General features: G+C 43.2%; 1 protein-coding gene across 1 annotated transcript in view; it reads left to right on the top strand.

Moving 5' to 3' along the window:
• The window catches only part of LOC132385442 (carboxy-terminal kinesin 2-like), a 125963-nt gene that overhangs the window by 14069 nt on the left and 90218 nt on the right, over window positions 1-21676 (top strand). The window contains exon 4 of the mRNA XM_059957519.1: window positions 7488-7604. Coding sequence (XP_059813502.1) covers window positions 7488-7604 — 117 coding nt within the window. The remainder of the gene's footprint in view (window positions 1-7487; window positions 7605-21676) is intronic.

The following is a 21676-nucleotide window of genomic DNA, read 5'->3' as shown; positions in this document are numbered from 1 at the left end:
CGTTGTGGGCATCTCTGAAACTTGGCTAAAGGATGGCTGCCATTGGGAGCTGAACATCTAAGGATATACAGTGTATCAGAAAGATCGGTTAGTAGGCAGAGGGGGTGGTGCGGCCCTGTGTGTAAAAAAAAAAAAAAAAAATAAAATAAAATAAAATAAAAAAATAATATTAAATCATTAGAGATGACATAGGATTGGAAGGTGTAGAGTCTCTATGGATTGAGTTAAGGAATGCCAAGGGTAAAAGGACCCTAATGGCAGTTGTATACCGGCCTCCAAACAGCAGCTGGGATGTGGATTACAAATTACAGCAGGAGATAGAAAAGGCGTGTCAGAAAGGCAGTGTCATGTTAATTGTTGGGGATTTTAACATGAAACTGGATTGGGAAAACCAGGTCAGTATTGGACCTCAGGAGAGAGAATTTGTAGAATGTCTAAGGAATGGCTTTTTAGAACAGCTTGCTTTTGAGCTCAGTCGGGGATTGGCTGTGCTGGATTGGGTGTTTTGCAATGATCAGGTGGTGAAAAGAGAGCTTAAGGTTAAGGAACCTTTAGGGAACAGTGATCATAATATGATCAAGTTCATTTTGAAATTTGAAAAGGAGAAACTAATCCAATGTGTGGGTATTTCAGTGGAATGAAGGAAATTACAATGGCATGAGAAGGGATCTGGCCAAGGTTGACTGGAAAGGGACACGAGCAGGAAGGACGGCAGAGCAGCAATGGCTGGTTTCTATGCAAATGAGGGAAGTGCAAGACAGACATGTTCCAAATAAGAAATTTTCGAATGGAAGAAGACAATACTGTGGCTGACAAGTGAAGTCAGAGCCAAAGTAAAAGCAAAGGAGAGGGCATACGAGGAAGCCGGAGCTAGTGGGAAGATGGAGAATTGGAAAGGTTTTAATAAATTGCAGAAGGAAACTAAGAATGTCATTAGGAAGGAAAGATGAATTATGAAATGAAGCTGGCAACTAATATCAAAGAAGAAACTAAAAGCTTTTTTAAGTATATAAAGGGTAAAAGAGAGTTGAGGGTAAATATAGGATCGATAGAAAATGACGCTGGAGATATTGTAATGAGAGACGCAGAGATGGTAGGGGAACTGAATGTTATTTTGCATCAGTCTTCACAGTGGAAGATATCTGCAGTATACCGGACATGCAAGAGTGTCAGGGAAGTGAAGTATGTACAGTGAAAATTACTGGTGCTCAGGAAGCTTAATAGTCTGAGGGTAGATAAATCTGCTGGACCTGATGGAATGCATCTCGGGCTCTGAAGGAAGTCGCTGGAGAGATTACGAAGGCATTAACAATAATCTTTCAAGAATCAAGAGATTCTGGCATTGTACCAGATGACTGGAAAATTGCAAATGTTACTCTGCTACTTAAGTAGGGTGGGATGCAGCAGAAAGGAAACTATAGACCTGTTAGCCTGTCATCTATGGTTGGGATGTTGTTGGAATCGATTGTTAGGGATGAGATTACGGAGTACCTGGAGGCAAATGACAAGATAGGCCAAAACCAGCATGGTTTCCTGAAAGGACTTTTTTGAAGAAATTACAAGCAGGGTAGACAAAAGAAATACAGTAGATATGGTGTACTTGGATTTTCAGAAGGCCTTTGATAAGGTGCCACACATGAGGCTGCTTAGCAAGATGAGATCCAATGAAATTACAGGGAAGTTCATATCATGGGTGGAGCATTGGCTGATCGGTAGAAAACAGAGTGGGAATTCTGGCTGGCTGCCGGTTATCAGTGGGCAAAGAAGTGGCAAATGAAATACAATGTTGGGAAGTGCACTTTGGTGGAAGAAATAAACAGGCAGACTATTATTTAGATGGGGAGAGAATTCAAAATGCAGGGATGCAAAGGGACTTTGGAGTCCTTGTGCAGGATACCCTAAAGGTTAACCTCCGGGTTGCGTTGGTGGTGAAGAAGGCGAATGCAATGCTGGCATTCATGTTTAGAGGTATAGAACAGGAGAGTAGGGGCGGGATGTTGAGGCTCTTTCAGGCACTCGTGAGACCACATGGAGTATTGTGTGCAGTTTTGGGCTCCTTATTTTAGAAAGGATATGCTAACGTTAGCGAGGGTTCAGAGAAGATTCACGAGAATGATTGCAGGAATGAAAGGGTTACCGTATGAGGAATGTCCGGCAGCTCTTGGGCTGTATTCCATGGAGTTCAGGGGAATGAGGGGGGGGATCTCATAGAAATATTCCGAATGTTAAAAGGCCTGAACAGATTAGATATGGCCAAATTATTTCCCATGGTAAGGGAGTCCAGGACAAGAGGTCACGACTTCAGGATTGAAGGACGTCCATTTAGAACGAGGGCATGAACCCAGATGTAGTGGTCCATGTAGGGACCAACGATGTAGGTAAGGTGAGTGAGGGGGTCCTGCTTAGAGAGTTCAGGGAGTTAGGAGTGAAGCTGAAAGGCAGGACCTCCAGGGTGACAATCTCGGGGTTGCTACCTGTGCCACGTGCGAGTGAGGCGAAGAATAGAATGATTATGCACACTAATACGAGGCTGAGAGCATGTTGCAGGAAGGAAGGGTTCAGGTTTTTGGATAATTGGTCTTTGTTCCAGGGACATTGGGATCTGTTCCGAAGGGACGGTCTACATCTGAACCGGAGGGGTACTAACATTCTTGCAGGGGTGTTTGCCAGTGCTGCTCGGGGGGGTTTAAATTAGATGTGCAGGGGGCAGGGATCCAGAGGGTTGGTCAGAAGGAGCATGGGGTTAAATGTGTAGAAGGTTTGGGTGATCTTGAGAAGGTCATCAAAATTCAGGGTGCAATTAGCCTGATGTAAGTTCAAGGAGCTGGGTTAGGTACAGTAGACAGTGTTTTAAGCAAAGAGAGGAGGAATGGGCTCAGAATTCTATACTTGAATGCGCGTAGTGTCAGAAATAAGACGGATGAGCTTGAAGCTCAGATGAAAATGGAGAACTACGATATTGTTGGGATAACGGAGACATGGCTGCAAGGGGATCAGGCCTGGGAATTGAGTGTACCAGGGTATACGTGCTATCGTAGAGACAGAAATATGGGAAGAGGGGGTGGGGTGGCCCTGTTGGTGAGGAATGAGATTCAGTCCTTAGCAAGAGGTGACTTGGGAACAGGGGAAGTAGAGTCTGTGTGGATTGAGCTGAGGAACAGTAAGGGTAAAAAGATCCTAATGGGTGTTGTGTACAGGCCCCCAAACAGTAGCGTGGATATTGGGTACAAGTTGATTAGGGAGTTAACATTGGCATGTGGTAAAGGTAATGCAGTCGTTATGGGAGATTTCAACATGCAGGTGAACTGGGAGAATCCGGTAGGTGCTGGACCCCAGGATAGGGAGTTTGTGGAGTGTCTAAGGGATGTATTTTTGGAACAGCTTGTGCTTGAGCCAACCAGGAACGAGGCTATTTTGGACTTGGTGATGTGTAATGAACAGGAATTGATAAGTGATCTTGAAGTAAAGGAGCCATTAGGAAGTAGTGATCATAACATGATAAGTTTTTATCTACAATTTGAGAGGGATAAGGGCAGATCAGAGGTGTCAGTGTTGCAATTAAATAAAGGAGACTACGGAGCCATGAGGGAAGAGCTGGCCAAAGTTAAATGGGCGGATGCCCTGGCAGGAAAGACAGTGGATCAGCAGTGGCAGATATTCTTGGGGATAATACAAAAGATGCAAAAGCAGTTCATTCCAATGAGAAGGAAGGATTCAAAGAGGGGGAAGGGGCCACAGTGGTTGACAAAGGAAGTCAGAGATTGTATAGCATTAAAGAAAAAGAAGTATGACAGGGCTAAGATGAGTGGGAATACAGATGATTGGAAAAGTTTTAAGGAACAGCAGATTTTAACTAAAAAAGCAATACGGAAAGAAAAAATCAGGTATGAGCTCAGTCTAGCCAGGAATATAAAAGAGGATAGCAAAAGCTTTTTTAGCTATGTGAAGAGAAAGAAGATAGTTAAGAACAATGTTGGCCCCTTGAAGAATGAATTGGGAGAAATTGTTATGGGAAACAGGGAAATGGCAACAGAATTTAATGCGTACTTTAGATCTGTCTTCACCAGGGAGGACACAAGCAATCTCCCAGATGTATGGATGGGCCAGGGTCATAAGATATCAGAGGAATTGAGACATTGACATTAGGAAAGAAACTGTGATGAGTAGACTGGTAGGACTGAAGGCTAATAAATCCCTGGGTCCAGATGGTCTGCATCCGAGGGTTCTAAAAGAGGTGGCTCAGTAAATTGCGGATGCATTGGTAATCATTTTCCAATGTTCCTTAGATTCAGGATCAGTTCCTGAAGATTGGAGAGTGGCTAATGTTATCCCACTTTTCAAGAAGGGAGGGAAGGAGAAAACGGAGAACTATCGCCGTTAGCCTAACGTCAGTCGTGGGGAAGATGCTTGAGTCCATTATTAAGGACGAAATAGTGGCACATCTAGATGGCAGAAATAGGATTAGGCCGAGCCAGCATGGATTTACCAAGGGCAAATCATGCTTGACTAATCTGTTGGAGTTTTTTGAGGGTGTAACAAGGATGTTAGACGAGGGTAAGCCAGTGGATGTTGTGTACCTAGATTTTCAGAAGGAATTCGATAAGGTGCCACATAGGAGATTGGTGAGTAAAATCAGAGCTCATGGCATTGGGGGCAGGGTTTCAAGATGGATAGAAAACTGGTTGGCAGATAGAAAGCAAAGGGTAGCAGTGAATGGGTGTTTCTCGGACTGGCTGGAGGTGACTAGTGGGGTACCACAGGGCTCTGTATTGGGACCACAGCTCTTTACGATTTGTGTCAACGATTTAGATGAAGGCATTGAAAACTATATCAGCAAGTTTGCTGACGATACTAAACTGGGTGGCAGTGTGACATGCGAAGAGGACGTTAGGAGAATACAGGGAGACTTGGATAGGCTGGGTGAGTGGGCAGATACTTGGCAGATGTCATTCAATGTGAATAAATGTGAAGTTATCCACTTTGGAAGCAGGAACAAGAGGGCAGAGTATTGTCTGAACGGTGTCGAGTTAGGTAAGGGAGAAATGCAAAGAGACCTAGGAGTCCTAGTTCACCAGTCAATGAAGGTGAATGAGCAAGTGCAACAGGCAGTGAAGAGGGCAAATGGAATGTTGGCCTTTGTTACAAGGGGAATTGAGTACAAGAGCAAGGATGTCCTTTTGCATTTGTACAGGGCCCTGGCCCACCTGGAATATTGTGTACAGTTTTGGTCTCCAGGTTTAAGGAAGGACATTCTGGCAATTGAGGAAGTGCAGCGTAGATTCACTAGGTTGATTCCTGGAATGGCAGGGCTGTCTTACGCAGAGAGATTGGGCTTGTACACGCTGGAATTGAGAAGATTGAGAGGGGATCTGATTGAAACGTTTAAGATAATTAAAGGATTTGATAGGATTGAGGCAGGAAATATGTTCCAGATGTTGGGAGAGTCCAGTACCAGAGGGCATGGATTGAGAATAAGAGGTCAGTTATTTAAAACAGAGTTGAGGAAGAGCTTCTTCTCCCAGAGAGGTGTGGAATGCACTGCCTCGGAAGGCAGTGGAGGTCAATTCTCTGGATGCTTTCAAGAAGGAGCTAGATAGATATCTGATGGATAGGGGAATCAAGGGATATGGGGACAAGGCAGGGACTGGGTATTGATAGTGAATGATCAGCCATGATCTCAGAATGGCGGTGCAGACTCGAGGGGCCAAATGGTCTACTTCTGCACCTATTGTCTATTGTCTAGAACAGAGCTGCGGAGAATGGCCTACTTCTGCTCCTATATCTTTTGGTCTGTTGGTTAAGAAATCCAACACCCAGTTGCACAGTTGTGTATATTTATTTATATTATATTTATATTTAACCAAGGTCTGTGGGAAAATAGTGTTGAATACCAAACTGATATTGGAAACAACAGTCTGGCATAAGTTCCACCAGGACACAGGTTGAAGATCCAGCAAAGACATCAGGGGCAGCTGCTTCATGCAGACGCTGATGCATATTTGCAGTGAGTTGCTAGAGAAGGCAGATTAACGTCAGGTCCAAGTACAGGAGAGGGTTTGTGGGCTATGGGTCAAATGCAGGCAGCACAGTCAGTGTGGAGGAGTTGTTTCCTTTCTGACCGTGTCATCTACCACCCTGACTCCAGTACTTCTCATCAGAGTCCTTGAACAGGCTGCAGCTTCCTGGTTTTACATTGGTAATATCCTAGGCTTCATGTCGGAGCCTCTGTAATCAGGCACCCCAAACACAGGAATTGTCAATGTGATTTTTGATATAGTGCTCTATCCCTCCGTCCTTCTAATGCCAGCATTCCTTGACATGCCCCTACTCCCAAGCCTCACCACCCACTCCATTGACATCATTCAGGCCCTGAGTAGTCCTTCCAGGTGAGGTGAGTCTTCCTCAGGATCCAGTGTTCCTCGTGCAGCATCCTCTATGTTGGTGGTTTGCTTTGTTGAGCATCTTTGCTCTGACTGCTGCAAAAGACGTGTTTTCCTGTTAGCTACCCATTTTAATTCTACTTCCCATTTCCATTCGGACCGTGGCCTCCTCTACTGCCACAAGGAGGCCACTCAAGTTGGAGGAGCAACACCTCGTATTCCTCTAGCCTGATGGCATGAATATCAATTTCTCAAGGCTGCTAATTTCTGCCCTCCTCTCCCTAGTCTCTTTTTTTCATTCCCCATACTGGCTCCTCTCTCACTCCTCCTCCTCTTCTCACCTGCCCATCACCTCCTGGTGGTGTCCCTTCTTTCCGTTCTTCCACTCTTCTCTCCAATCAGATTCTTTCTTCATTGCTCCCCTCCCGCACCCACTTACCTTTCCCCTCACCTGGTCTCGCCTAACACCTGCCAGCTTGCAGTCCTACCCCTCCCCCACCTCTTATTCTGGCTTCTGCCCCACCGCTGTCCAGCCCTGGTGAAGGGCATCAGCCTGAAGCTTTGACTGTTTATTCCTCTACGTAGATGCTGCCTGAATTGTTGAGTTCCTCCAACATTGTGTATGTTGCTCAAGATTTCCAGTGTGTGCAAAATCTCTTGTGTTTATCAGTCATTGTCTGGTGTACATTCCCACTGACTCCCCAACCCTCCTCTACTGTGACTTCCCTTAAAAAGGCATAAAATTCCTTCAGTGGGATTTACTGGAGGACCAGCATTATTCTAATCCGTGCCAACTGTCATAACTGAAGCATGTGAGAACTTGAAAATGTGCTGAGATCAGAGGATATACTTGACGTTCAGAATAAAATGGGGAGGGTCTGTGATATGGGGAATCATTGGAAGTGTAGTATACCTGTAACCCGGCTCTTAACATGGTTATTGTACAGAACTGGTTTTATTTTGCACTCAGGTATTTCTTGAGCTTTGGGAAAGGGCAACTGCCAATTTTCTTCTAGATCTTTGGCTTCATGGTGACAGCTCAAAGGGGTTAGTTTTAAATGGTGCTTGGCGTGAATATGACACTCTCTTTTTGTTTATGGTTTGGAGCAACAGAATATCACTGGAAGTACAGTTAACAACAGGATCCCGTCATTACAACGCTCACGACTTCCACAGCCTTTAGTGAAGAAGACAGAGCTGACAACAGCAGTGGCCAAAGCTAACGTGAGTCCCTCTGTATGTCAGTCAAAGTATGGATGGGAGGGTCAGAGTCCCTGATGTGTGACGACTAAACAATGATGAGGGAAAGATGCGTAGGGAGGGTATGGTAGAAATGTAATATCCATTGCCCAGTGCCAGTGCTGGATGTGTGGTTGGGGAGGAGGGGTTGGAATGAAGGAGAAAAAGGCCACACTCGATGCCGGTTTCCTTCGCTGTGTAGGTCCAGGGAAGATCTCCTCCAGTCCCACCAAACCCAGTTTGTCTGGATGCTGTGTAATTTGCAACCCAGTTATAAATTAGTGCCACATAATGACAGACAATACACTGCATATGATTAAAGGAATTATATTTATGAATCTTAATTTAACTCAAGGGTTAGTAAAGAAAAGGGCTCATTTTAATTAAACAGTCAAATGTGCATAAGTTGGAGCTGGACCTCAGTGGATTGGTACTTGGCTCCATCGAATCACGATCCCCAACCGGGTCAAATCCAGCATCTTCCACCGAACACAGACCAGCCCAAGACCAACCTTAAGTGTCCCTCAGAAAAAAACCTACCCCCCACCCCAGTTCCATCATCCTAATCGGATGTCACACATTCAAGGGACACACAAGGGATGTCATCCCTTATCTTCAACAATAACCCAAACGGGCTGAAATCAGGTTTATTATCACTGGCAAATGATTTGAAATTTGTTAACTTAGCAGCAGCTCAATGCAATACATATTCTAGCAGAAAAAAACAATAATAAATAATATAAAACTATAATAAATAAACAAGTAAATCAATTATGTATATTGAATAGATTTTTTTAAAATGTGCAAAAACAGAAATACTGGTTTTTTTAATAAGTGAGGTAATGTCCAAAGATTAATGTCCATTTAGGAATCAGATGGCAGAGGGAAAGAAGCTGTTCCTGAATCGCTGAGTGTTTGCCATCAGGTTTCTGTACCTAAAACCTGATGGTAACAGTGAGAAAAGGGCATGCCCTGTGTGCTGGAGGTCTTTAATAATGGACACTGCCTTTCTGAGACACCGCTCCCTAAAGATATCCTGGGTACTTTGTAGGCTAGTACCCAAGATGGAACTGACTAGATTTACAACCTTCTGTAGCTTCTTTTGGTCCTGTGCAGTAGCCCTTCCATATATGAGGCAGCCTGTCAGAATGCTCTCCACGGTACAACTATAGAAGTTTTTGAGTATATAAAAGCAGAGCAGACTGCTCTTACAGAATTGCTAAATGAGTCTGGCCCAGTGGCTCAGAAGGGTGATAGGGGACTCTATAGTTAGGGGCTCAGACAGGCAATTCTGTGGATGCAGGAAAGAAACTCGGATGGTAGTTTGCCTCACAGGTGCCGGGGTCCGGGATGTTTCAGATCACGTACACGAGATCCTGAGGTGGGGAGGAGAACAGCCAGAGGTAGTGGCACATATTGGTACCAATGACATAGGTAGGAAAAGGGAAGAGGTCCTAAAAACAGACTACAGGGAGATAGGAAGGAAGTTGGGAAGCAAGACTGCAAAGGTAGTAATCTCAGGATTACTGCCTGTGCCACGTGACAGTGAGAGGATGATGTGGAGGATAAATGTGTGGCTGAGGGATTGGAGCAGGGGGCAGGGATTCAGATTTCTGGATCATTGGGACATCTTTTGGGGCAGGAGCGACCTGTGTATATATATAAAAAAAAAAGACAGGTTGCAGTTGAATCCCGGGGGACCAATATCCTGGCGGGGAGGTTTGCAATATCCTGGGGAGAGAAACTAGAATTGCTGAGGGTGGGAACCGAACTGAAGAGACTGGGGAAGAGGAGGTGGGCTCACAAACAGAGAAAGCTTGGAGACAATGCGAGAGGGAGGATAGGCAGGTGATAGAGAAGAGACGCACTCAGACCGATGGTTTAAGCTGTGTCTAATGCAAGGAGTATTATGAGCAAAGCAGATGAGCTTAGAGCGTGGATCAGTACTTGGAGCTATGATGTTATGGTGATTACAGAGACTTGGATGGCTCGGGCAGGAATGGTTACTTTGAGAGGCAGACTTCAGATGTTTCAGAAACGACAGGGAGGGAAGTAAAAGAGGTGGGGGTGTGGTACTGTTGATCAGAAATAGTGTCACGGCTGCAGAAAAGGAGGAAGTCGTCCAGTGATGTCAACATCCAGAATGGCAGCCTGAAATGACAGCTCCTCTGTAAAAACGTTTATTTTACCCCATTAATCTGCCAAATACAAGATTTCTTGTAAATATCTGAACTGGTAAGGGGGCCTAGAATGGGGAAAAGGAATGGAGATTTAAAAAACGCCTCACTGCGGAGCCTGTGGACGAGAGGGGTGCAATGAGCAGCTCTCCTACACGTGCCCGTGGTGGCCAGGCTAACGTCAGACAAAACGGCAAATGTAATAAAAATATGGGAATTCCAGAAAGACATAAAACAGCAACTAAATGATAGCAAGTCAGAGCTCACCAACATTAATCAAAAAATAGCAATGGCAGAGTCAGACATTGAAAAGATGGAAGATCAAGAATGGATGCTAAGTGAGATGATAAAAGTGTTAAATCAACAAGAAAATAAATTACTTGACCAAGAATGAAGGTCACGACGGGAGAATATCAGGATATATAATGTTCCCGAAGGAGCAGAGGGGTTGTCTATGGCGGAGTTAGTAGAAAACTTGCTATGGGACACACTGGAGCTTCCCCCGACCATGGCACTTGACACTGAGAGAGCACACCGCACGCTCGTCCCGAGGCCTTCTGGAGACGGAAGGTAAGCCACGGTCAATTCCTTCAGGACAAAACCACAGCAGAGATTCTGTGCGAGGCCTGGGGAAGGAAGAAGGTATTTTTGAACAGGAAATTGATATATTTTGATCAAGATTACCCCCCCAGTGATCCTGCAGAAACGTAAGCAATATTCTGAAGCGAAGCGAGTATTAAGGCAAAGGAAGATTAGCTTCTGGACTCCGTACCCTGCTAAACTGCGAGTGTTTTATGAAGACGGGATGCGGCTGCATCAAACAGTGGAACAGGCGACTGCAGGCATGAAGGAGAGAGGGTTGCCCCTTAGCGTGATCAAACCGAGGGGAAACCTGGCTGAGCAGCTATCCTGCTCTGGTTGGGAAATAGTGAGAGAATCGAGAAAGCAAGTGAGAGTAGAATATCAGGAAGAGACTGTGAGTTTTCCAAAAACAACCCTCTCCCCCTCCAGAAGAGCCATATGGTCTGATTAAAGTGTTGATAAGCTAAACAGAAGCAAAAATAAACGGTGCTATACTTATCTCAAGAAATACATATTACTTTGTGGATTTTATATTACTCGATTATTTTATTTTTTATTCATTCATTCACTCCTTTATCCTCACTTAAATGAGAATGTATACATGGGAGGAATGCACAGGGAAATCTTTTCTGTGTAATGGACATAGATTTTTTCACTTACTTTTATGGGTACCGCAGTGGGGTCCCTCAACTCAGGTAGGAGAGGCTATCCCCCACAGCCAGACATTTCCTCTAGCTCAACCCAGGGTCATGTACTAGAGACCTCAGCCTTGGAATCACACCTTTGTTACCTTTCTTTTTATTCGCATTTCTTGGTTCTTATTTGTTCAGGGAGTAGATCAATTAAGTTTTATTCTGCTAATTTCAATGAGATACTGACAGGTGGCTAAGGACAAAGTAAAATTCATTTCTTTTAATGTCAATGGACTGTTAAATCCAAATGCAGTAATATTCTATCAAAAATGAAGAAAGAACAAGCCCATGCAGTATATTTACAGGAAACTCACAAGTGATAATGAGCATGGAAGACTAAAGAGAATGGGCTTCACTAATTTGTTTTTCTCCTGATATAAATCAGGACATAGGAGAGGAGTTGCTATTCTCATCTCAAGCAAGCTAAATTTTGAAAAAGTATTCGAAATGGGAGATAAAGAGGGCAGATATAGTCTGGTAAGAGGGAATATAAATGGCAATTCAGTTACTCTATTGAATATATATGCACCCCTGGGGAGTGATATTGATTTCTTTCAGAAAATTACTGATATTATGGTAACAGAAACAGAAGATCTCTTGATATGTGGGGGAGACTTATATTTACAATTACAACCAAAGTTAGACTCTTCCGATAGAAAAACCTTTGAAACAAAGTCCTTACATAAGAAAGTTAATACACTTTTTGAGGATGTTGGTCTAATTGATATATGGAGGGTCCTTTTCCCCAACAGAAAGGATTACACTCATTATTCTGCCCCCTATTCTGTATATACAAGAATAGACTATTTCATAACATCTGGAAAAGACAAAGACAAAATAAACACCTGTGGAATTGGGACAATAGATGTAAGTGACTATGCACCTGTATATTTATCTGTTGATTTTGACCTACAACCAAAGTATACTATTTGGTAACTAAATTCAAGTCTACTCAATGATTTCTATTTTAAGGAACAAATTTTAAAAAAATTGGTCTTTACTTAGAATTCAATGATAATGGAGGGGTTTCACCTCCCATTTTATGGGATACTCTGAAGGCTCTCTTAAGAGGGAAAATTATAGCAATATCTTCATACAACAAAAAAAAGGAATAAAACATTTGAAGAATTACAAAATAAGCTAAAGGAACTAGAAAAAAACACATCAAGTTTGACATGGGATACATTAGAGGAAATTTAAAAAATTAGGAATGAAATTAATAGTTCGGTTACACAAGAAATCAGGAAAAATCTACTGTTTTTGAAACAGAGACACTACGAAAGTGGATCTAAATCTATGAAAATACTGACATGGAAACTGAAAAAAAAATAGCAGAAAATGCAATTCATAGAATTAGGGATCCAAGAACAAAAGTGATAAAAAAAAAATAAGCTAAAAGAAATTCAAAAAGCTTTTGAAGTGTTTTACAAAACTCTATATTCCAAAGTTCCAGGGGGAAGCATAACCCAAATTGACACCTTCCTGAATTCTCTAGAGTTACCCACTTTAAGCGGAGAACTAAATAGAAGGACGACTGCTGACATAACTGAAGTTGAACTAAAAGCTGCAATTAGTAGGCTGAAATTAAGCAAGTCACCAGGATCAGATGGATATATGGCAGAGTGGTATAAAGGATTTAAAAATGAGTCAATTCCTGTTTTACGCCCCACACTGAACTGGGCTCTAAAAAACGCGCAAATGTCACCCAGCTGGAAGGAGGCGATAATCTCAGCTATACCAAAAGAAGGCAAGGATAAAATGGAATGTAGGTCACTTAAACCAGTATCCATTCTTAATGTGGATTATAGATTATTTACTTCCATCATGGTCAAATGATTAGAAGAGTTCCTATCCACACTGATACATAATGATCAGACAGGTTTTATACGACAATGCCAAACACAAGACACTGTACAAAGGACACTTCACATTATGGATCATCTACCAAAAAAAATTGAAGCGATAGTGATAAGCGTGGACACTGAAAATGTATTTGATTCGGTTAATTGGAAATTTCTTTACAGAGCTTTACATTTGGTTTACATGACACAATTATTAAAAGCATACACGCACTATATCACAATCCTACTGCTATGGATATTTATCAAATAGTTTTACCCTAGAAAGGGGCATGAGACAGGGCTGTGCATGGTCACTGCTACTCTTCACATTATATCTGGAACCATTAGCTCAATACATCAGACAAAATGAAGATATTAGGGGAATTACTATTAAAGGGACAGAGCATAAATTGGCCTGTTACGCGTATAATGTTTTCATCTATCTAGGGCAACCAACATACTTTTTACTTAAATTGATGCAATCCTTTGAACAATATGGTCAAATATCAGGAAACAAGATCAACATAGATAAAACCCAATTACTCTCATATAACTATAGCCCACCAAGAGAAATTGAAAATAGATATCCCTGGGCATGGCAAACAGTGTCTTTCAAATATTTGGGCATCATTATACCAAAAGATTTGGCAAAATTATCAGAATGCAATTATCAGCCTATATATAAACAAAATTAAGGGAGATATAACAAGATGGAACTTAATTCCCTTTTTTCAGTCTCAGTTCAAGGATTGAGTCTATTAAAATGAATATACTGCCCAGACTGTTATATCTCTTTCAGACCCGACCAATAGAGATTAATCGAAATCGATTCAATGAACGGAACAAAATGTTATCAAGATATACATAGCAGGGTAAAAGTCCTGGAGTTTCTCTCAAAACTTCGCAGTTAGCAAAGGAAAAGGGGGGGATGGGTCCTATATTCTCTTAGAGATTATTATTTTGCAGCACAGTTGAGAGCTGTGATACGTTGGTGCAACCCATCATATGACGCTCAATGGAAAAACATTGAGGAGCGGGTACTACCCATCCCCCATACAGGCAATTTTGGCTGATGATAACCTACAAAGTTACATAAATTCTATTGATAACCCAAATATTGGAAACTATTATAAAAGAATATAATCTAGAGGGAAATATTGCAGTTCTTAAATGGTGTGCAGATGACTCAGATTTTACACCAAATAAATTGGATGCTAGATTTAAGGACCGGACAGCTAAAGGAATAACAGTTCTTTGCAACATAATGAAAGAATGAACACTGTTCAGTTTTGAAATGCTTAAAGAGAAACACATTAGAAAAACAAGACTTATGAGTATTTACAGATGCGACAATATGTTAGTAGGACGGTTAAAAATGTAACCAATGCAAGTAATGTTTGATAGAGTTATTTAGAAAAGCATATAATTCAGATAACGATAGTAGAATCATTTCAAGCATGTATAAGGGTTTGTCAAATTTTAAAACACTTTTGACTTCATACATTAAAACAAAATGGGAGAAGGAAGGAGGGATAGTTATCTGAGGAAGAATGGACAATATGGAGATATCAATGCAAGTATACCAGTTCACAGAAATGCAGGGAGTTTGGATGGAAAAACAAGATATTTCATTAGACCCTCTCAGAAATCCCATTGTAATAGTAACCTCCCTGTTTGCTGGAGAAATTGTGGAAATCAAAATGCAAACCATTATCATATTTTCTGGGAATGCGCCATTATCAAAGACTATTGGAGTGGGATACACAATGCCCTACAACACAGCTCTAAATGTGAAATACCCTTAGAAAGTAAGACCATGTACTTTGGGTGTATACCTCAAGAATGGTTTTAAAGAGATAAATATTTAATGAATATACTGCTGGTGGCTGGTAAAAAGACTCTTACTAGGAAATGGTTATCACAGGAGAGCCCAACTTTAGGTGCATGGATGGAAATTACAATGGACATTTACAAAATGGAGAACACATTTGTTCATCATAAGTTGGAACAATTTGATTCATACTGGGAAAAATGGTTTATCTACATAACACCTCATATGCCTGATTTTATCCTCAAATCAATGAATATGTTGTTTTAAAAAAAGATCACTTTCTACTTTGAGAGGAAGTGTGGCAGCGGCCATTTTCAAATTTCTTCTCAGATCGGAGTTCTGAGAGGCGGGACTGCGCAGGCGCATGAAGGAGGGAAGATATAAAAAGGAGAGAAAGAGTGAGGTAGTTCTCTTTTGGAAGAAGACAGCGAGGCTTTGAGAGGAAGTGCGGCGGCGGCCATTTTCAAATTGTCCAATTGCTTCTCAGATCGGAGTTCTGAGAGGCGGGACTGCGCAGGCGCGTGAAGGAGGCCTGGGAAGGAGGGAAGATATATAAAGAATGCAGCCTTAAGAAGCGGGCAGCTTCGTTTGCGGGCAGCGGAGTGAGCCGGGAGCAGAGTGTAGGGCTTGGGCTCAGAGGGCTTAGGCGGAAGAGGGCACAGTAGGCTTATCTTTTAGTTCTTGTATTTTCAGTTATTCGGGAAGTATGAGTGTGAGGGCAGCTTGTTGTTTTCGGTGTCGGATGTGGGAGATCTTGGAGTCTCCGAGCCTCCCGGACGTCCACATCTGCGCCAGGTGCGCCGAACTGCAGCTCCTGAGGGACCGAGTTAGGGAACTGGAGCTGCAGCTCGATGACCTTCGCCTGGTCAGGGAGAGTGAGGAGGTGATAGAGAGGAGTTACAGGCAGGTGGTCACTCCAGGGCCACGGGAGGCAGATAGGTGGGTCATGGTCAGGAAGGGGAAGAGGCAGGTACTAGAGAGTACCCCAGTGGCTGTACCCCTTGACAATAAGTACTCATGTTTGAGTACTGTTGAGGGGGACAGCCTACCTGGAGGAAGTGACAGTAGCCGGACCTCCGGCACAGAGGACGGCCCTGTAGCTCAGAAGGGTAGGGATAGAAGAAAGAGGACCATAGTAATAGGGGACTCGATAGTCAGGGGCTCAGACAGGCGTTTCTGTGGAGGTGATCGGGGGTCCCGGATGGTAGTTTGCCTCCCTGGTGCCAGGGTTTGGGACGTTTCTGATCGCGTCGAAGATATCCTGAAGTGGGAGGGTGAGGAGCCAGAGGTTGTGGTACATGTAGGTACCAATGACATAAGTAGGAAAGGGGAAGAGGTCCTGAAACGAGAGTACAGGGAGTTAGGAAGGCAGTTAAGAAGAAGGGCCGCAAAGGTAGTAATCTCGGGATTACTGCCTGTGCCACACGACAGTGAGAGTAGGAATGGAATTAGGTGGAGGATGAATGCGTGGCTGAGGGATTGGAGCAGGGGGCAGGGGTTCAAGTTTCTGGATCATTGGGACTTCGTCTGGGGCAGGCGTGACCTGTTCAAGAAGGACGGGTTACACTTGAATCCTGGGGGGACCAATATCCTAGCGGGGAGGTTTGCTAGGGCTACAGGGCAGAATTTAAACTAGTAAGATGGGGGGGGGGGGGGCGGGAATCAATTTGAGGAAACTATGGGAGAGGAGGTTAGTTCATCAGTAGAGCAAGTAAATAGACAGTGTGTGAGGGAGGAAAGGCAGGTGATGGAGAAGGGATGTGCTCAGCCCGAAGATGTAGGGGAGAAGAAAGAAAAGGATAATAAATTTGAATGCATTGTTAGGGATGAAAAGAGAGGAAGAGGTGGAGCGTATCTTAAATGTATCTATTTTAATGCTAGGAGCATTGTAAGAAAGGTGGATGAGCTTAAAGCGTGGATTGATACCTGGAATTATGATGTTGTAGCTATTAGTGAAACATGGTTGCAGGAAGGGTGTGATTGGCAACTAAATATTCCTGGATTTAGTTGCTTCAGGTGTGATAGAGTAGGAGGGGCCAGAGGAGGAGGTGTTGCATTGCTTGTCCGAGAAAATCTTATGGCGGTGCTTTGGAAGGATAGATTAGAGAGCTCCTCTAGGGAGGCCACTTGGGTGGAATTGAGGAATGGGAAAGGTGCAGTAACACTGATAGGAGTGTTTTATAGGCCACCTAATGGGGAGCGTGAGTTGGAAGAGCAAATGTGTAAGGAGATAGTGTAGTAAACACAAGGTGGTGATTGTGGGAGATTTTAATTTTCCACACGTAGACTGGGAAGCTCATTCTGTAAAAGGGCTGGATGGTTTAGAGTTTGTGAAATGTGTGCAGGATAGTTTTTTGCAACAATACATAGAGGTACTGACTAGAGATGAGGCAGCGTTGGATCTCCTGTTAGGGAAAGCGATAGGTCAGCTGACAGATGTATGTGTTGGGGAGCACTTCGGGTCCAGTGATCACAATAGCATTAGCTTCAATATAATTATGGAGAAGGACAGGACTGGACCTAGAGTTGAGTTTTTTGATTGGAGAAAGGCTAACCTTGAGGAGATGTGAAGGGATTTAGAGAGAGTGGATTGGGTCAAGTTGTTTTATGGGAATGATGTAATAGAGAAATGGAGGTCACTTAAGGGTGAAATTATGAGGGTACAGAATCTTTATGTTCCTGTTAGGTTGAAAGGAAAGGTTAAAGGTTTGAAAGCACCATGGTTTTCAAGGGATATTAGAAACTTGGTTCGGAAAAAGAGGGATGTCTGCAATAGATATAGGCAGCATGGAGTAAAGGAATTGCTTGAGGAATATAAAGAATGTAAAAGGAATTTTAAGAAAGAGATTAGAAAAGCTAAAAGAAGATACGAGGTTGATTTGGTAAATAAGGTGAAAGTAAATCCAAAAGGTTTCTACAGTTATATTAAAAGCAAGAGGATAGTGAGGGATAAAACTGGTCCCTTAGAGAATCAGGGTGGTCAGCTATGTGTGGAGCCGAGGGAGGTGGGAGAGATTTTGAACGATTTCTTCTCTTCGGTATTCACTAAGGAGAAGGATATTGAATTGTATAAGGTGTGGGAAACAAGTAAGGAAGTTATGGAACCTATGACAATTAAAGAGGTGGAAGTACTGGCGCTTTTAAGAAATTTAAAAGTGGATAAATCTCCGGGTCCTGACAGGATATTCCCCAGGACCTTGAGGGAAGTTTGTGTGGAGATAGCAGGAGCTCTGACGGAGATCTTTCAGATGTCATTAGAAACGGGGATTGTGCCGGAAGGATTGGCGTATTGCTCATGTGGTTCCATTGTTTAAAAAGGGTTCTAGAAGTAAGCCGAGCAATTATAGACCTGTCAGTTTGACATCAGTGGTGGGTAAATTAATGGAAAGTATTCTTAGAGATAGTATTAATAATTATCTGGATAGACAGGATCTGATTAGGAGTAGCCAGCATGGATTTGTGAGTGGAAGGTCATGTTTGACAAACCTTATTGAATTTTTTGAAGAAGTTACGAGGAATGTTGACGAGGGTAAGGCAGTGGATGTAGTCTATATGGACTTCAGCAAAGCCTTTGACAAAGTTCCACATGGAAGGTTAGTTAAGAAGGTTCAGTCATTAGGTATTAATGCTGGAGTAATAAAATGGATTCAACAGTGGCTAGATGGGAGATGCCAGAGAGTAGTGGTGGATAATTGTTTATCGGGATGGAGGCCGGTGACTAGCGGGGTGCCTCAGGGATCTGTTTTGGGCCCAATGTTGTTTGTAATATACATAAATGATCTGGATGATGGGGTGGTAAATTGGATTAGTAAGTATGCCGATGATACTAAGGTAGGAGGTGTTGTGGATAATGAGATGGATTTTCAAAGCTTGCAGGGAGATTTATGCCGGTTAGAAGAATGGGCTGAACGTTGGCAGATGGAGTTTAATGCTGAGAAGTGTGAGGTTCTACATTTTGGCAGGAATAATCCAAATAGAACATACAGGGTAAATGGTAGGGCATTGAGGAATGCAGTGGAACAGAGAGATCTAGGAATAACAGTGCATAGTTCCCTGAAGGTGGAGTCTCATGTAGGTAGGGTGGTGAAGAAGGTTTTTGGAACGCTGGCCTTTATAAATCAGAGCATCGAGTATAGAAGTTGGGATGTAATGTTAAAATTGTACAAGGCATTGGTAAGGCCAAATTTGGAATATTGTGTACAGTTCTGGTCACCGAATTATAGGAAAGATATCAATAAATTAGAGAGAGTGCAGAGATGATTTACTCGGATGTTACCTGGGTTTCAGCACTTAAGTAACAGAGAAAGGTTGAACAAGTTAGGTCTCTATTCATTGGAGCGTAGAAGGTTGAGGGGGGATTTGATCAAGGTATTCAAAATTTTGAGAGGGATAGATAGAGTTGATGTGAATAGGCTGTTTCAATTGAGAGTAGGGGAGATTCAAATGAGAGGACATGATTTGAGAGTTAGGGGGCAAAAGTTTAAGGGAAACATGAGGGGGTATTTCTTTACTCAGAGAGTGATAGCTGTATGGAATGAGCTTCCTGTAGAAGTAGTAGAGGCCAGTTCAGTTGTGTCATTTAAGGTACAATTGGATAGGTATATGGACAGGAAAGGAGTGGAGGGTTATGGGCTGAGTGCGGGTAGGTGGGACTAGGTGAGATTAAGAGTTCGGCATGGACTAGGAGGGCCGAGATGGCCTGTTTCTGTGCTGTGATTGTTATACGGTTACTTGTACATAGTTTTCTCCTTTTGCTTGTTCTTTCTTTCCTCTCTTTTCTGTAAGTGTATATCTCAGATAAATATTTGGAGATTTGTGGCAAATATGAATGAATACATGAATTCAGATTTCTGGATCACTGGAACCTTTTTTTGGGGCAGGTGTGACCTGTACAAAAAGGACGGGTTGCACTTGAATCCCAGGGGGACCAATATCCTGGCGGGCAGGTTTGATAGAGCTGTTGGGCAGGGGGGTGGGAATCAGAATGTGAGTGCAGGGAGTAAGGTAGAAGGACAAGGGCAAGATGCTGAGAGTTCTGAGTTGATGAGGAAGGACAGGCAGGGGACAGAACATAATTGTAGCCAGTTAAAGGGTTGAAATGTGTTTATTTCAATGCTAGGAGTTAGGAACAAGGAAGATGAACTTAGAGCATGGATTACTATGTAGATCTACGATGTTGTGGCCGTTACTGAAACTTAGTTGGAGGAAGGACAGGACTGGATGATACAGGTCCCAGGGTTCAGGTGTTTTAAAAGGAATAGGATGGGAGGTAGAAAAGTGGGGGGGGGGGGGCAGTGGCATTTCTGGTCAGGGATAGTATCCCGGCTATAGAAAGGGAGGACGTTACAGAAGGAGTGTCCATGGAGTCAGTCTGGGTGGAAGTCAGAAATAGGAAGGGATCAATTACTGTGCTGGGAGTAGTCTATAGGCCCCCAAATACCCCTCGGGACACCGAGGAGCAGATAAGCAGGCAGATTTTAGAATGGAGCAGGAAATACAGGGTAGTAGTTATGGGTGATTTCAACTTCCCTCATATTGACTGGCACCTCCTGAGTGCAAGGGGGATAGATGGGGCTGAATTTGTCAGGTGTGTTCAAGAAGAATTCCTGACACAGTATGTGGACCGGTCAACGAGAGGAGAGGCTATACTGGATCTAGTTCTGGGTAATGAACCTGGTCAGGTGACAGACCTCTTGGTGGGGGAGCAATTTGGTGAGAGTGATCACAACCCCCTTAGCTTCAGCATAGCTATGGAAAGGGATAAAATCAGACGAAATGGTGAAGTGAGGGTAGGGCAGTGGATGTGGTCTACATGGACTTTAGCAATGCATTTGACAAGGTTCCTCACGAGAGACTCATCCGGAAAGTCATGAGGCATGGGATAAGTGGAACCTTGGCTGTTTAGATAAAAAAAAAATTGGCTTAAAGGAAGAAAGCAGTGGGTAGTTGTGGAAGGAAAGTATTCTGCCTGGAGGTTGGTAACTCGTGGAGTGCCACAGGGATCTGTCCTGGGACCCTTGTGTGGTAAACTGCGTATACCTGTCTGGACACGCCCCTCTGCTGACTGCTCCTATGGCTCCTTCCACAGACCCCGGTATGAAGGCGATTGGAGGCACTGCTCCTCCCTCAGTCTCCAGGATGTTGTGTCGTGGTCTCTTGCTGCTAATTAAAGCCTATCGTTTGCCTCCCGTCTCCGAGAGTTATTGATGGTGCATCACCCTGCTATTTGTGATTTTTATAAATGACCTGGATGTAGAGGCGGAAGGATAGGTGAGTAAGTTTGCGGATGACACGAAGATTGGAGGAGTTGTGGATGGAGCTGTAGGTTGTCGAAGGTTACAAGAGGATATAGACAGGCTGCAGAGTTGGGCAGAAAAATGGCAGATGGAGTTCAATCCTGGTAAGTGTGAGGTGATGCATTTTGGTAGGACAAACCAGAAGACTGAGTACAGGAATAATGGTCAGTTAGTTAAGAGTGTGGATGAACAAAAGGACCTTGGGGGTTCAAATCCATACATCCCTCAAGGTCTCTGCATAAGTTGATAGGGTAGTTAAGAAGGCCTATGGGATGCTCGGCTTCATTGACAGGGGGATTGAGTTTAAGAGTAGAGAGGTCATGTTGCAACTCTACAAATCTCTGGTGAGACCACACTCAAAGTATTATGTTTAATTCTGGTCGCCTCATTATAGGAAGGATGTGGAAGCTATGGAGAGGGTGCAGAGGAGATTTACCAGGATGTTGCCTGGATTGGAGAACAAGTCGTATGAAGCAAGGTTAGCAGAGCTGGGACTTTTATCTTTGGAGCGAAGAAGAATGAGAGAGGACTTGATAGAGGTCTACAAGTTTATCAGAGGCATAGATAGGGTGGATAGTCAGTACCTGTTTCCCAAGGCACCAATAGCAAACACCAGAGGGCATATGTATAAAATTAAG

Source organism: Hypanus sabinus (genome assembly GCF_030144855.1).
Source record: "Hypanus sabinus isolate sHypSab1 chromosome 5 unlocalized genomic scaffold, sHypSab1.hap1 SUPER_5_unloc_2, whole genome shotgun sequence".
NCBI lineage: Eukaryota > Metazoa > Chordata > Chondrichthyes > Myliobatiformes > Dasyatidae > Hypanus > Hypanus sabinus.
This window is presented reverse-complemented; position numbering and strand designations above follow the sequence as displayed.